Source organism: Odocoileus virginianus, chromosome 26 (genome assembly GCF_023699985.2).
Source record: "Odocoileus virginianus isolate 20LAN1187 ecotype Illinois chromosome 26, Ovbor_1.2, whole genome shotgun sequence".
In the NCBI taxonomy this organism is placed as follows: Eukaryota; Metazoa; Chordata; class Mammalia; order Artiodactyla; family Cervidae; genus Odocoileus; species Odocoileus virginianus.
In genome coordinates this window covers 39,960,714-39,976,845 of record NC_069699.1, presented here as the reverse complement: position 1 = coordinate 39,976,845, position 16,132 = coordinate 39,960,714, and the positions used below count along the sequence as shown (strand labels likewise).

Genomic DNA, 16,132 nt, shown 5'->3' with positions numbered 1-16,132 from the left:
TGTTTCTTTATTCAAAAGTGAGTTTTAAATAAAATTAAACCTGGAGAGATTTTGGTTGCTATTAATAGCTATAATAGCAAATAATATGAACCGTTAAAATATTAACTGGATTTCCCTGGTGGCTCAGATGGTAAAGAATCTGCCTGCAATGCAGGAGACCTGGGTTTGATCGCTGGGGTGAAAAGGTCCCCTGGAGGAGGGCATGGCAACCCACTCTAGTACTCTTGTCTGGAGAATCGCCATGGACAGAGGAGCCTGGTGGGCTGCAGTCCATGGGGTTGCAAAGAGTCGGACATGGCTGAGTGATTCAGTACACAAAATATTAACTATTAATAGCAAATATATAGCGCTTACTATATGCCAGACTCTAGTCAAGCACTTGACCTATATTAATTCACCTAATCTTTACAAAAATCCTATAAAACACATATTTTATGCCCATTTTTATAGATGGACTTACTGAGGGACAGGAAGTTTAAATAATTTGCACAATATCACATACCTAGTATGTGAATGAGCTGGAACTTGAACAAAGACAAGTCAGACCTCAGAGTCTCTGCCCATAAATACTGTTCTGTGCCACTCAGGTTGTAGAAAGATTTCTTGGCAGGACAGATACTTATTGTAGAATGGGCTCCTGAAGAAGTTAATAATTTAGTTAAAGAGCAATAGTAATCTCAAGAAAAATATAAGTGATTATTCTTTCTTTTTTTCTTCTTGCTGATTTTGGTAGATTTCGACTGGATTATGGTTCTATACCTATAGAACCGTGTGTGTGTGTGTGTGTGTGTGTGTGTGTGTGTGTAAAGCATATCTATATATGCTGTTAATATCTGTTCTTAATATCTGAAGAGCATATCATAGAGAGCATGATTAAGGAAAACTCCGGATCGGGAGTGTAGAGATTGAGGTTTGTATCTTGATGCAGACTAAATTAGTTCTGTGACCTTGGGTGATTCATTTTACATATGTATGTCTTCACTTGCCTTTTGTTTAAAATGATAAGACCAAACCAGTGACCCTGGGTCCCTCCATTCTTTTATAGATCAATCACTAAGAGCAGTCCTACTGCAGTTAAAAATGTACACATATGTGAAAATTATCAGTGTATTAATCAGATCTTGTCTTCCCCTGGGCATAATGTAGTGGTGAATTGAAAAGCGGTTTCACACACTTTCAGGTTAGAGAACATAGACTGTATCCAGAATTCCCTGGATTTGATCTGTGGCTTTAACTTTGGACCTGTTGAGAAAGTTGTTTAACTCTTGTGTGCCGCCTCACTTTCCTCATCTATGATATATGTATAGTAGCACTTACCTCACAAAATTGTAAAGAATAAATGAATTAAAACAGGGAATTCCCTGGGAGTCCAGTGGTTAGAACTCAGTGCTTTCACTGCTAAGGGCCCGAGTTTGATCACTAGTTGGGGAACTAAGATCCTCTAAGCCAAGTGGTATGGCCAAAAGGAAAAAAAAAAAACAAACATAAAAAGCACTTAGAACAATGTCTGGCATGTAGAACATATGCTATAAATGTTGGTAGTTGTTTACCATTCAGTAGGAAGTCACATTAATTGACCTAGCTCTCTCTTATTTTTAGAGGTAGAAGACCTTTTTTTTTTCACTTTCTCACCTCTCTTGTTATTTTATTTTTATTTGGAGGATAATTGCTTTACAGTATTGTGTTGGTTTCTGCTATACGACAACTTGAATCAGCCATACGTATACATACACCCTTCTCTCTTGAGCTTCCCTCCTGACCCCAGCCACCCACCCACCCACCCACCCAACCCCTGTCGTCTGGGTTGTCACAGAGCACCAGACTGGGCCCTGGCAGCTTCCCACTCGCTCTCTGTTTTCACGTGACAGTGTATATATTTCACTGCTGCTCTCTCAGTTCATCCGACCCTCTCCTTCCCTCAGTGTCTACAGGTTCATTCTCTCTGTCTTGAGGTAGGAGAAACTTTTAGAGTAATCTGTTCTAACCTTCATTTTTCATATGAGAAATATGGGGCTTCTCTGGGTAAAATGATTTCCCAGGGCTATGTACTATAGTTACTAGTCATTGTCAACTGTGAATCTAATGCTCTCATTCTAGCTCTTATTCTCATTTCTACCTTCTTGTCAGTTCTTTGAATATTCATAGTGGCATAATCTTTCACTGTTCTTTTTCTATTCTTTGGGAGAAAATTATACTGGCTCAGCTTTTCTGTATACATCTCTTGGAATTGCTGAAGTTCTAATGTAAGTTGTAAACCTTTTGAATAAAAACTGAAATAGATACATTTCATGTCTCAGAACTAATCAGCCATTCCTGGAAGTGTTAGATATCTGTTAGGATGTGGTTCATGGAGTTATGAAACTAAATGGAATTGAGTAAAATAGGTTAAATTACACCATCTAGTGGAAGTAGTGGTTGTTTGGTGGGGTTTTTTTGGGGGGGGGGGGAGGGGGGTTGTTTTTTTAAGTAAAACTTTTTGTATCATTAGTGCAATTTCCTGGAATTAGGAATGTTTTAGAAGCTTAAAATAAACTTAGCACCTAGTCACTTTTAAGTGTAAGCTGTATTTTAATGTGGGTTCTGAGGTGGTATGACTTTTATTAGATTCCTTAATCTATACTTTCAGAGTTATATTGAAAAGCAGTTCCTCTAACTCTAATTAGACCAGATTTTCCCTAATCATTATTTATCAAGGATATGGACAGCAATAAATGCATGCTTTAAACCTCAAGTGCTATGTTTGAAGTATACACTTCTCAGTTGAAGTAGCTCAGAGGTATTAGGGTAGTAAATGTTCTTCTTTGGATAATGACAGGAATAGAAGAAAGTGAAATTTAAAGTTTTGCCAGAACCACAATTGAATGCTGTGTGAGCATTTTCACCTTGACTTGCAGTAAAGGAGACCTTCTTAACAGCTATCGAATGTTAACAATTGAGCTAGAGATAAGGCTTTGCTTGCCAGCTTCTTTCTCTGGAACAGTATTCCTTTGGAGCTGCCAAATAGTTATTTAACTCACTGACTCCCAATTACATTGAATTAACACTTGGCCTCTTACTTATATTTGACATGTTCAACTGTGCCTAAGTGTTATATGGTCACAGAGAGATTTAGAACACCTGAAAGTGGAGTAGACTGTGAGGATAAAATAGTCTTTTAAAATATATATAACTTATAAAAAATTTTAAAGGAAAAATGAAGAGATACTTCTTTTTTAGATGTCATACTCATGTGGCTAAACCATTATGAAGTATTTTTGCTGCTGCTGCTGCTCTCTCTCTCTCTCTCTTTCTCTCTCTCTGTGTCTGTGTGTATAGATACACAGACACACACACATATACACACACATTTTAAAAAAATGTATATATATACGGAATGCAGACATATCATTTGTTGGATTTTTCTGTTCTAGGTTTTGTTCTTTTAAACTCATTCTTGTGAATTACAAATAAAGAAACAAAAACAGATGACCTGTTCCCTTCACAGAGGAAGTTGCAGCGAGAGCACCCCTAACAGCTCTGCTTACAGTACAGCTCAACAAATAGGCTAAAATGATCTGCGTGTGTGTGTGTGTGTGTGTGTGTGTGTGTGTGTGTGTATGCGTGTGCGCCTCTGCGCACTCAGTTGTGTCCTATTCTTTGCAACTCCGTGGACTCTAGCCTGCCAGGCTCCTCTAACCATGGGCTTTTCCAGGCAGGGATACTGGAGTGGGTTGCCATTTCCTTCTCCAGAGGGTCTTCCTGACCCAGGGATTGAACCCGTGTCTCTTGCAGCTTCTGCCTTGGCAGGTGGATTCTTTACCACTGCATCATCTGGGTTAAAATAATGTGGGCTAAATATATTATATTAAGTAGACTTATCAGGTTTGAAAGCAAGATACACTGTAGGATGTGAGACAAGGTTGTTTTCAGAATGTGCTAATAATTGATTATTTGTCAAAGGAATTGTGCTGAGGTTATTAGGATTTCTTTTGTGATTTATAATATTAGGAGGCCTTACATCGGGAACAGATGTTGGAACAGAAGTTAGCCACGCTACAGAGACTGCTAGCCATTACCCAAGAGGCTTCAGATACCAGTTGGCAGGTATTCCAGTTGCTTTTATATTCATAAAGCATTTAAGCACAACTCAATATTCCTTAGATGGTTATTAAACTGAAACTAAAATTATGTAGCAGACAAAGGCAGAGTTACTTCTTAATGAACAAATATTGAACATTTAGCATTTTAAAGTGAATGTTGGTCAACTTTGTGATTTTTAGGCCTTTTTTTTTGGGCAGCAGCAACCTTTTTGATATACGTTATTTTTTAACTACTCTGGGATTTTATTTATATTTCATTTTTCTTTAACAGGCTTTAATAGATGAAGATAGACTCTTATCACGGTTAGAGGTTATGGGAAACCAGTTGCAAGCATGCTCCAAAGTAAGTATCCATTTCAAGTACCTAAAGAAAAATGCATTGGTTTTTATGTAGCTTCATTTCTTTGACTGTTATTTTGAATACATTAAAAAATATCTATACATTTTCACCATTTTTAAAATCTTTTACCATTACATGAAATTTCACACATATATGTAAGTAGAAAAAATTGTATATAGTGAATACCCACATACAATTCTCTTTTTTCCATCATAGTTGATATTTTTTTGAGAAACTGGGTCTTTCACCCTGTACAGTTTCCCTCAATCTGGAATGATACTTAAACCTTCTTGCTCCTCCTCTACACCATAAATTTATACAGTCCATGGAATTCTCCAGGCCAGAATACTGGAGTGGTAGTGAGATATTAGTGATCTTTGATTATTCTTTCCAATATTCATTCTTTTATTTTGTAAAAATGGTAATACTGTAATTCTATCTTTCCTTCATTTACTAGATGCATTACTTCTATAAAGAGAAACTTCCCCTCATAAACCATTTTATTTTTCCTAAAGGACATTTTCTTTAGGAAGGGAAGGATGAGTGATTTTCTCCCTTTATTTACTGCATTTCAAAATCATGTTTTGGCTCCTTTTCATCTACCAAAGAATGACAAATGAAGTATTTTTTTCCTCCAAATGAGATTTAAATATATATCATGGGTTAAACCTGTTTTGTTTTTCTTATTGATTCTCAGTTCTCCCATCTTTGGGAGACCTTCTTCAGGGACCTTCTTCAGGTTCTCACCTGAGTTCTTCTGGTAGCCCCCTAGCAGACTTGGATAATAGCTTCCTGCTGTCATATCAGACAAGGTAGTCCAGACTCATCTTGTACATTTCTTCCCTTAGTTCCTCAGGGTACTGTTATTCCTTTTGGTTTAGTTATTGTTTTAAAATGCTTGACACCCTTTAGAGGTTAAGAGATTATTTTTGCCCCTAAGTGTAAATATTGTGGCTTTCAGAGAATATGGCAAGTATTAATAGTTCATTCATTTTGTATACTTGGGAGAAATTTTCAGTTTACTTTAACTTTTTTCTGTTGAAAGTATGAGTTAATATGCTTGTGAGAGCATAATTTACTAATGCAACTTTTGTGTACAGCTTCAGTTAATACAGAGTTGACATAATTTCTGTTTGGAGGTACCTTAATATAGAACTCAGAGAATATCACAATGTGTTATTTTTTTCAAATGGTAGATACTTAATAACTATAATTATCAATATTTTTTAATCCTAGAATCAAACAGAAGATAGTTTACGGAAGGAACTTATAGCATTACAGGAGGATAAACACAACTATGAGACTACAGCCAAAGAGTCCCTGAGGCGGGTTCTTCAGGAGAAAATTGATGTGGTTAGAAAACTTTCAGAAGTTGAGGTATTTCAACTTAATAGATACTGACCAAGACTATGGTTTCACACTTTTAGCCAAAAGTGCTAGCATTTCAAGACATTTCAAACTTGGGTATTAGTATATAGCTAGGAAGTTTTTCCTGTCTTACCTGGTTGGAAGGAGCAGTATGCTGTTTTCATTTTAGGAATGCTTAGCGTAGCCACGTGAGTTCTGGTGCTTATCGCCCCTAGTCAGTGATTAAGGAAATAAAAGCCTAACCAGGGAATTTTACTATTTCTATTTTGGTTAGATTTCAACCTCCACACAGTGGACCATGATATGTGCCAGGGAATTGATCTCCTTTCATATAATTTTGTTTTTCTTCTGATTGAAGATAGTCGGTCTTAAGGCAGAGAGCTCCACCACTACTCTTACCTTCCCCATCCCCCAGAGAGGAAAATTGTGCCTGAAAAATAAAAGAAGAAGAAGAAGAAGATTGTGCCTGGAGAGGGTTACTGTTTCCTTCTCCAGGGGATCTTCCCAACCCCAAGATCAAACCTGGGTCTCCCGCATCTCGGGCAGATACTTTACCGTCTGAGCCACCAGGGAAGCCCAGTCTCTATAATAAGCCCAATCCCAAAGTGACTGATTCACTGTCAGATCATTAATATGATGTGCAAAGAAAGAAGAATGCTAATTGTCCTCTAATTTTGTTGATTGTGTGCACATTATTAAATATGCTTTTAAGAAATGATAGGCTTAAAATATTTTCAAGGCCTAAAGTCATACCCCGTGACCTTTAAGAAGTGTGATTATATGAAGGATCAGCCTCTCCTCCTTCCACGTTTCATTTTTCCAAGTTCTTTGTATTTTCTGTTTTAGCATGTACCTGAAGTAGATTGAAATTCTTCTGTTATTTAACTCAACCTTATGTAAAATCAAGAGTAGATTCTGATTTAGAACACTCCATAGATTTAGTTTGTATAAATTGAATTTAGAATGTGCATTTATTCTAAATCAGTTATCTGTAAACTTGAATTACAGCGAAGTCTTAGTAATACTGAAGATGAATGTACCCATCTGAAAGAAATGAATGAACGGACTCAGGAAGAATTGAGAGAATTAGCCAATAAATATAATGGAGCAGTTAATGAGATTAAAGATTTATCTGATAAATTAAAGGTATGTATTTATCAAACTGGAACTATATAAATTAATCCCTAACATGCTGAATAGTAAGAATTTAGATATTGCTGAATAGTTGTTGATAGAAAATTTGGTAATGGTTTGAATATATAGTATAAATCAGTTGTCATTTAACCCAAATCCCATTACCAGTGATAATTAAAAGTTTGTAAAAGCTGACATATTTCCTTTGGATGAAAGTAAATAATCAGTAGTTCATAATAGGCATTTTAAAATATATAACAGTAAATAGATAAGTCAGCAAAACCCAAGATACTCAGACTTTTGGAAAACTAGAACCTGCTTTTCTCTAAGGTGTCCCAAATTCAGGGCCCAGCTAAATTAGTGCTGGAGTAAACCCAGAGAGAACCTTCACGTGATTCCTTCCAGGAGGCCAAAGCCTATGCGTGGACTGCCGCTCCCTGCAGCTGTAGGATATTTACGATGAGGACGGACCAGACCACACATAATGCTATGTTGGTCCTGTAAAATGTTAGAACTGAGTTTGTGAAGACCCGTCTTTGTGTAATTCACACCACAGATTGCGTGGCCAGAAGATACCCATTTGTTAACAGAAGACCAGAGCATACCTCCTATTCATGTGAATGATTAACCTATATAGCTTTAAATATTAGACTTGTTAAAAAGAGGTTATTTTAAAAAGTGCTTGATTCCTTTAGCTAAAAGTAATTTTGTTTAAAATTTCAGAATAAGCTACATTGTAGAACTTACAAACTAATTGAAACAATAGTAATTTCAAGGAAAACCATATTTCCCTCTTGAAAAACGTGGTTTTCATTTTGACCCTTATAATCTATGTATGTATTGTGTTTGCTTCCTTGCTACAAGTTTTTCTCTCCGAGTTGATACGGAGGGATGACACAGTGCATATCACTTTTGACATCATTTATGTGAATACAAGGAGTCCTGCTTTAGACATCTTAAAACAAGGTCAGATTTTATTAAATAGCTGGATTTTCTTTTTCATTTTCAACAGATAGCAGAGGGAAAACAAGAAGAAATCCAACAGAAGGGACAAGCTGAGAAAAAAGAATTACAACATAAGATAGATGAAATGGAAGAAAAAGAACAGGAGCTTCAGGCAAAAATAGAAGCTTTGCAAGCTGATAATGACTTTACCAATGAAAGGCTAACAGCTTTACAAGGTAAGTTAGCTAATCCAGAAATTGATTTGATTTGATTTTTTCTTTCTTTTTATCTGTGAAATACCTTTTTCTTGGGCTTTTATTTACAGTACGGTTAGAACATCTTCAAGAGAAAACTCTTAAAGAATGCAGCAGCTTAGGTAGGTGTCACCAAATTTCTTACTTAAAGCTGAATTTTTATCATTAAATTTTTGTTTGCTATTCACATTGTGTACTTGCTTTCTTTAAGAGGGATGTTTTACATATTAGGTGTAAAGTATCTACCCTCTTTCAGAAAATTTCCTTTAAAAATATGCTTGATTGCCACCAGTGGGCACCATTGTGTAGTCTTTGAAATAAATGAAATTTATACATCTGAGATGGTCTGCTTAGAGGTATTTAAATAAGAAAAATACATGAACAGCAGAATCCTTTTTCTTTTGAGGTTCATCGAAAGGTTACTAAGCAGTTGTAGCTTTTTCTCTTAAGATGATAGAAAATGGCAAGCTGAACCCTTCTTGTAAAAATAAATTTAAACTGTTCAGTCAGTCTTAATGTCACTAGGAATACAAAATGCCATGGTTACACTTGAGACCAGTTTTAAAGTAATACTTTCTTTGATCAGGCAATGATACACTGTCTTAATCCTAGGGATACAAGTTGATGACTTCTTACCTAAAATAAATGGGAGCACAGAAAAAGGTAGTGTAAAAAACTTAAATGTTTTTCTTTCATGATAGCCTTTTACCATTTAAGCAGGATAGAGAGGTCAGGGATTTTAGATTTTAAGTGTTTGGAGTGAAAAGCGTGCTGTTCATAGACTGTTAAATCCCATCTTTTAAAAATCAAGCTTCCTTTTATTTTGTAATTCTTAATTCTGTGAGCTGTGGTTAGATGTCCCTTGTTGTATGGAAATTTCAGTTATTGAAATAGTAAGATTTTAATAATGTTCAATTTTAATTTTGGTTTACCTAACATAGTATAGCTTCCCCTGCCCTCTACTATATTTTCAAAGACGGTACCACCATTTTCTTCTATCAAGTACTGCTTTATGGGGATAATTGGCCCCTGTTTTTTAATATTTGTGCCCTGCCCCCTTCCTGGCCAAGAGTTTACTTAAAAGTCCAAAAAGAAACAAAAATAGAAAAGAAAAAAAAAAAGTCCAGTGAGTCTTTGGATGTGTCATCAAAACTGCTCTCTTTATCTGTCTGTTTCATCAATCAGAGAAAAGGGAGTCAGTCATGTATACCATCTGAAAAATTATTTTGTTCTTGATATCTGATCCTTCTTTCTGGTTAGCTTGGGTTATCTCTTGCCACAAATGTATAACCACTGTTAGTTTTCCTACTGCAACATGGGTTTTCTACTCAATGGTTTTTATATTCCTTCAATCATGAAGATTTGTGCTCCCCTCCCCACTCATCCAGCATTAACTGAGCACCAGCTATATGCCAGATCCTGCATTAGATGCTTAGAGTACAAAATGAATAAAATTATTTTCTGTGTTTACAAATATATGTGCCTCTCAACTCAGTTGTTATGTATAGAAGATGCCAAGGTCAGTACCCAAAACTTCATACTAAATAGTTTTTCCATGTATCAGGGGATATCTTTATAATTCTTGGGTGGCATCTAAACTCTGATAAAGTTAGGAGGTGCTTTTCTTGGTTTGTTTTGGTTTGGTTGGTTTGTTTTTAATCAGGAAGTGGAATAATAGGCTCCAGGAACCATGTATATGTGAGGTGTAAGATCAAGAGCTAATATTCCATGTATAATAAATCTTGAAACTCTAAATTAAAAAAAAAGTTTCATCAATCATTGTTATTTGACTATTTTATATATGCTTTGTGAAATAACATTGACACTATAAAATTTCAGTTTGAGTTTCAATTTGAGACTTTTTAAAGGTGTAGTTTATATTCATTGCACCATTATTATTAAAGTATATTTAGTAAACATATGTAAAAAGACTTTATCTTCATCTTCTGAAAGCTTCTCATTCTTAAGTGAATTTATATTTTCTGTTGTTATTTTACTCTTTTTTCTCTTTCTGGCATATACTCTTCTCATTCAAATCCATCACCCTTTTGACTTGAGTGTGTATTTGTTGATAAAGCTAGTGTTAATTCAAGCTGGGAGCATTCTTTTTCTTTAGTTAACAATCTTTTTATGTACACTGAACCATCTTTATGCTATTTAGAGTTGTCAAATTACAGCTTATAATTTTTTGCCAATTCTAATTTATTTAAATGAGAAAAGCTGTAGACAACTCCTTGATTTAAAATTGAATAAGATATTAATATTTTGGATACCATAGGGTACTCCTGGCTATGATTATTTTTCCCTTGCAGGTGTTAGTGCTAAATTGAATTGTGTGTGAGTAACTAATAGAATATCTTTAAAGAAACTGAGTAGTAAATATCTGGATAAGTACAGAAGCTTCATATTTAGTTACAGAGTAGATTACAGATAAGATGGGTCTATTCTGAATCATTTATGATATAGTAAGAGACTAATTATCAAGTATTCAAATAGTCAAAGTCTGTAGTTATAATGTACTATTAGATATAATTGTAACTAAAATTACTCTTTAAGTAGTAGAGGGAGAACCAAGTTTGGTTGTAAGAGAATATTTCAAAAATGTCTGGAGAAGTTAAGATTAATAATACTTCTCCAGTAAACTCATCTTTAAGATTATTTAAATCTAAAGTATCTGCTATAAGCACAACTTTGTACTATAATTTTTAAAATGTTACCTAGTAAGCATATTTTGAATTTATCTTAGATGGTATTTAGAAAAGTGCTGTCTAATAGAACTATCCTGAGTACTACATACATAATTTAAAAATTTCTGTATTAAAAATACAATAAAAAATAGCTAAATTGTTAATAATATATTTAATAATACGTTTACTTTAGCCCACTGTATCTAGAATATTATTTCAATATGTAGTCAATATTAAATGATTACAAATGAGTATTTCACATTCTTTATTCCTTAGTAAGTTTTTGAGGCCTATAGATATTTAAGTTATGCTGACAACACATCTCAATTCAAACTAGCAACGTTTTTTTTAAGGACTCAGTAGTCCCATGTGGCTAATGGCTGCTGTATTGGACAACACAGGTGTAAAAAATTGAAATACATAGGTAACCCATGTATAAATAAAACACATTTTGTCTTGTGATTCTTATTATGTTTCTGTCTACTTTTTCTTTGCATTCCTACAACCCTCTTTTAGTATCGCAGGACACCATCACCACACCTCCTGCCCCCACACTTCAGTATCTGATTTCCTGACTCCTGGTTTAGATAGATGATCAGTGACATCTTTTATAGTCCTAGCAAAGTGAATTCCCTCGGGTTTGATTTCAAGTAATGAACTACTAAAAGTGTCATGATCCAAATCATTTACATGGACTACCTGAAAGACTTTTCTCCCATGTGTCTTAGGAAATAACCTTTGTGAAAGTCACATGTATATTTATCTTTTATATTAATCTTGTATTTTATCTAAACTAGTATAGTAGATATTTTAATGTAGAATCATATAGTAAGATCAGAGTAGGTAAAAAGTTTGATTTTTAGCTTGGTATGTGATGGTAGATTATCCTGCATTCATAAATTTCATCTGAAGTCTTGTGATGCTAGTTTGAAACTCAGTTTCAAATATGTTTTGTACAGTCCTTTAGTTAGGCTAAAATTTAGTTTTACTGAGTTTTCATATTTAACAGTGATATTGTATAGTTTGAATTTTGAAAATGTTGTCATAGCTTACATAGGAAGTACTTTTTTAATTTAACTTTAGATTTTTTTTTAATTTTGAATTTCTATTGCAGTTAGGCTTTTTTTTCTTCTTGAGGCTATATTATATCTATATTAATAATATAACTGTATGCAGCTATACAATTATATAAACTATATATAACTGTGTATTTTATATATATAAATAAATATAAATAAATATGTGTATATATGTAAATAAATATATATATAAAAGAGCTGGCCTGACTTGGTGACTGAACAACAACAACAAATAGAAAAATATATATTTGCATACCATGTAGCTAGATAAAGGATAATGAGAGATTTGATGGTGAATGATGATAAATAAGAAAGCTGTCAGTATAGAAGTCAGGAGAGGCTGTCCGGTGATCAGAGTCGGAGCTGCCTTTGCAGCAAAGTTGAGATGATGAGGTGAGGCCAGGTGAAGAGACGTCTGACTCACTGTCCTTGCCAGGTTTTTGTGCTTCTACACCGTCAAGATGGTCATCATGTTGAAATGTATTTTTAACACTTGAACTGCCAATGTCTGTTTGGTAGTTTTGAAAGATATAAATATGTACTTGAAGGATGTTATCCAGATTTAGAAGTTGGCTCTTTGAATCAAAGTAATTAAAAGTTTACTGTAGAAAAAGGGCTGAAACTTTTATTAGACTATGTTTGGTTTTGATTCTCTTTACATATTTGGGAGAAAAATGTATTTGATCTGAGCAAAATCATTTACCAAGATTCTTATTTTAAAATGTACAGGCATTGTTTTTAATCATTTAGGCAGAGGTAAACAATGTAGTGATTTGATAGTATATGAAGTATAGATTAAGTGACTCAAGAGGAAAGACTACTTGTGAAACGAAAGTGTAAAAATTAAAATAATGTATCAGTTTCTTTACAACTTAGACTACTTGTGAAACGAAAGTGTAAAAATTAAAATAATGTATCAGTTTCTTTACAACTTTAAGGCATTATTTTATGGTATTCTTAAAATATTTACTTTTTTGCCTCCTACCTAAGATGAATAACTTTGAATAGGGACTGTTGGGGAACAGTCATTTGAAAACCAATTCAGTAAGAAATATAAAATTTTTAAATTAATGGTATTTACTAAGCTCACATGGAAAAAAGATGCATTTTGAAAGTGGGAGAAGCTTTCTAAAGCAATATATGACAATGGTGTTCTTGAGCTATTTGGATAGAAACTGCACCTTTAAAAGCTAACCATTTCGGGTACAAATTAAGATTACGTAATTACAGTTTTCACTCATTTAACTCCAAAATATGTCTGCTATTAGATATAGTAAAATTTGATTAACTTATTCAATTACCCATGTTAGTACAAACGTTTGGTTTTCCTACCTTTGCTGTTGGTTTTCAAAAACAGCAACAAAGACTATATCCTTAAAGGTGTTTCTTTCTTTATTAGAGCACTTGCTTTCAAAGAGTGGCGGGGACTGCACTTTTATTCATCAGTTCATAGAATGCCAAAGTGAGTACAGAGTATTTTTCACATTGATTTTAATTAAGTCAGGGTCTAAATTGAAAAATGAGAGGAAAAATGAAAATCTCCACGTGTTTGTTATGGTAGAAGTGCACAAAGGCCGTCTTCAGACAGCAGTGATTCTTTACATACTGTTTCTGTTTCTTTCTTGTGAGAAAAGTATTTCTCTTACATTTGCTTTCACAGGGTGAGCATTTCATGTTCCTCACAAAAAAAAAGATCGTTTCAAACTTTTTAATTAAAAATCATTATTGAATAGCGAATAAAATAGAATGTCAAGGAACTAAATGTCTGGCTGCTTAAGAGACAATAATAACGTTCACCTGTTTTACTAAAGTTCTACTCCTATCACAATTTTGGATTTTGAGTTCTTAGACAAATTTCTTAAACGATTAAATGATGTCACAAAAATAGTGATTTCATTTGGGCATTAGGGTAGCAAGAGCTTTCTAAGAGAAGTAGTAGTAATTGATTGTCCTTCAGTGTGACTACTGCCTACCCTGGAGAAGTTGTAGGAGGCTGATTTTAATAATATTTTAAAGATAGACTGATTGGCTTTTGAGGTGATCTAGACCTCTCCTGAATTCTGAACAAAAAAATTTGTGAAATCCCTCTTACGTGAAAATCATGTGACTGCTTAAATCTGTAACAATGACAAAGTTGTCTTATTCTCTTAGTTTCTTAGTAACAATTAAAGGTCACTATGTGTAGTAAAAATTTATTTATGAAATTTATACTTTTCCCTATCAGACTCACACTTTGTCAGACTCCTTTTTTTCTTCCTGTTTGCTCTCTCTCTTTGAAAGGAGTGGTTTTCCAAATATTTCTGAATTCAGTTGATGGGTGTGCATGCATGTATGGTTACTCTCCCACCCTCTGCTCCCACATCGCCAATCTGAAGAGCATTCATGGAATGTAAGAGTCACACCTGGTAATTATAGCAGGCACAAATTCAACAGATCAAATATTACACTCCTTAGAGTTGCTTTAAGGAAAAGTGAAATTTCATTGAATTGTTTTAGAAGAACTGCGTTTGTCCATTTTAGAGATTATAATATTGAATGTAAGCTTAATACAACTTTGAGCCAGATTTTTAATAAATATGGCGTATTTCTTTGTTCTTTAACAGTTTTTTCATGAAGCGAAGATTAGTGCATCTTTCTCTTACCTTCTGATTACTAAATCCCACTTTTATAGGCAGTTGACACTGGGATTTGGGCAAAATAATTGGTACCCCCTGAAACCAACTAAAAGTAGAATATATGATCTAAAATATAAATCTTTAGGGGGATTTTATACTTAATTTTGTTACATGTGACCATTTTAAAATAAATTATTTTTATTTTCAACTTTTGGGATTCATATTTGAACCTAAAGAAATAAGAGCAGAGAATTATCAAAATAATGTTTACTAAGCTACAGTTGGCAAAAATAATTTAAAGTATTATTATAAAAAAAAGTATTATTATAAAATGTGTAAAATGTATAACTTTAGTTTTAACACAGAGCAGTGTTCGTTTTAAATAAAGAAAAAGATGTTTGGATATGTTTTATTGAGTCATAGTTATGGAGATAAACATTCAGATTGAACAGAAGTTATATAAATTCTGGATTACAGCTATCTCTTCCATGGGGATATCGGCCAGTAAGATTATGTTTACACAGAGTATGTAATGGCATGGGAAAATGCTAAATGTGGTAGGTACATAGAGGGGAAAATGAGAATATAAAACCCTGTTTTTGTGGACAAAGAATGAACCAAAGAACAGAAAAAATAAAATACGAGCATTCCTAGACATTTGAATCCACTCAGTTCTTAAGTATAAGAAGTTTGGGTTGTGAGTTCAGCTAGTTAGGGGTATAGCTTGTTATCTGAATCCATTTGGTTTCTGAGTTTCCGTGGCAAGTAGCAAGAATTTGATTAATGAGAATGCCCATTGTACCTCAGATTTTCCAAATCTGTTTGGCTCCTTAAATTTGGATAGCTGGAGCTGGCATAGTAAGGGTCACCTCTGGTTTGATTTGTTCTCATTTCCATTATGTTTTGACATTTTTATTGTTTGATGACAAGATGCCATTGTAGAAATTATTGTGTCATAATAAGTATTATGCGAGCAAAGCAAATTCAGCAAAAATCTTACTCAAGTGAACTTGTGAAACAATTTTGGATCATTTTTTTACAAGCACATGTAACCTTTTTTGCCATTATTTTCTTTAATAGGCATCCTGAACTGATTTATAGTCTTGAACAAGAAGCATTTATTCTGTGAGCAGTAATACTTTTATATTCTTGTTTCCAGTCTTTTAAAAAGTGAATATTAAGAACCTGGCTTTCATTATTTACTGTGCTTGTATCCTGTAAATTCACTTGATGTTTTAAAAATTAGAAAGCAAAAAATAAATAAATAAAAATTAGAAAGCAAATAGTTTAGTTTCGTAGGGGTTATCATGCCTATTTTAAACATGTTGACAAGTTTTTTTCAGTTTATGTGTATGACTCCATAAGAGAACAATTTGATTGTTGGCTCTCTCTGTTTATAAGGTGATTTTGAGGAAATTAAATGAGTCAAAACACACTTCAATTTGTTTTCCTTTTATGGTAAAACAGACTGTGCTCCTTTTAATTCTCTTGTAGGAGAAAAGCTTTTAATCTCCAGCACAGAGATTGGATTTTGGGCAGATTTAAATATAACCTTTTGCATAATTCCAGAACTGTGAAGTAAAATTTCAGTATAAAAATACATCATAGAAAATCTAGGATAAGTAACGTTA

The 16,132-nt window shown here is 33.8% G+C and overlaps 1 protein-coding gene across 34 annotated transcripts in view; it reads left to right on the top strand.

Moving 5' to 3' along the window:
* The window catches only part of SLMAP (sarcolemma associated protein), a 146,471-nt gene that overhangs the window by 91,114 nt on the left and 39,225 nt on the right, over positions 1–16,132 (top strand). For 8 of the 34 annotated variants that reach the window (XM_070455837.1, XM_070455856.1, XM_070455836.1 and 5 more), the window contains exons 6-13: positions 3,988–4,083; positions 4,351–4,422; positions 5,656–5,796; positions 6,796–6,933; positions 7,934–8,102; positions 8,192–8,242; positions 8,733–8,783; positions 13,286–13,348. In XM_070455837.1, the coding sequence (XP_070311938.1) occupies positions 3,988–4,083; positions 4,351–4,422; positions 5,656–5,796; positions 6,796–6,933; positions 7,934–8,102; positions 8,192–8,242; positions 8,733–8,783; positions 13,286–13,348 (781 nt within the window). The remainder of the gene's footprint in view (positions 1–3,987; positions 4,084–4,350; positions 4,423–5,655; positions 5,797–6,795; positions 6,934–7,933; positions 8,103–8,191; positions 8,243–8,732; positions 8,784–13,285; positions 13,349–16,132) is intronic. The other 26 variants (XM_070455867.1, XM_070455850.1, XM_070455849.1 and 23 more) reach the window with 7 other exon arrangements.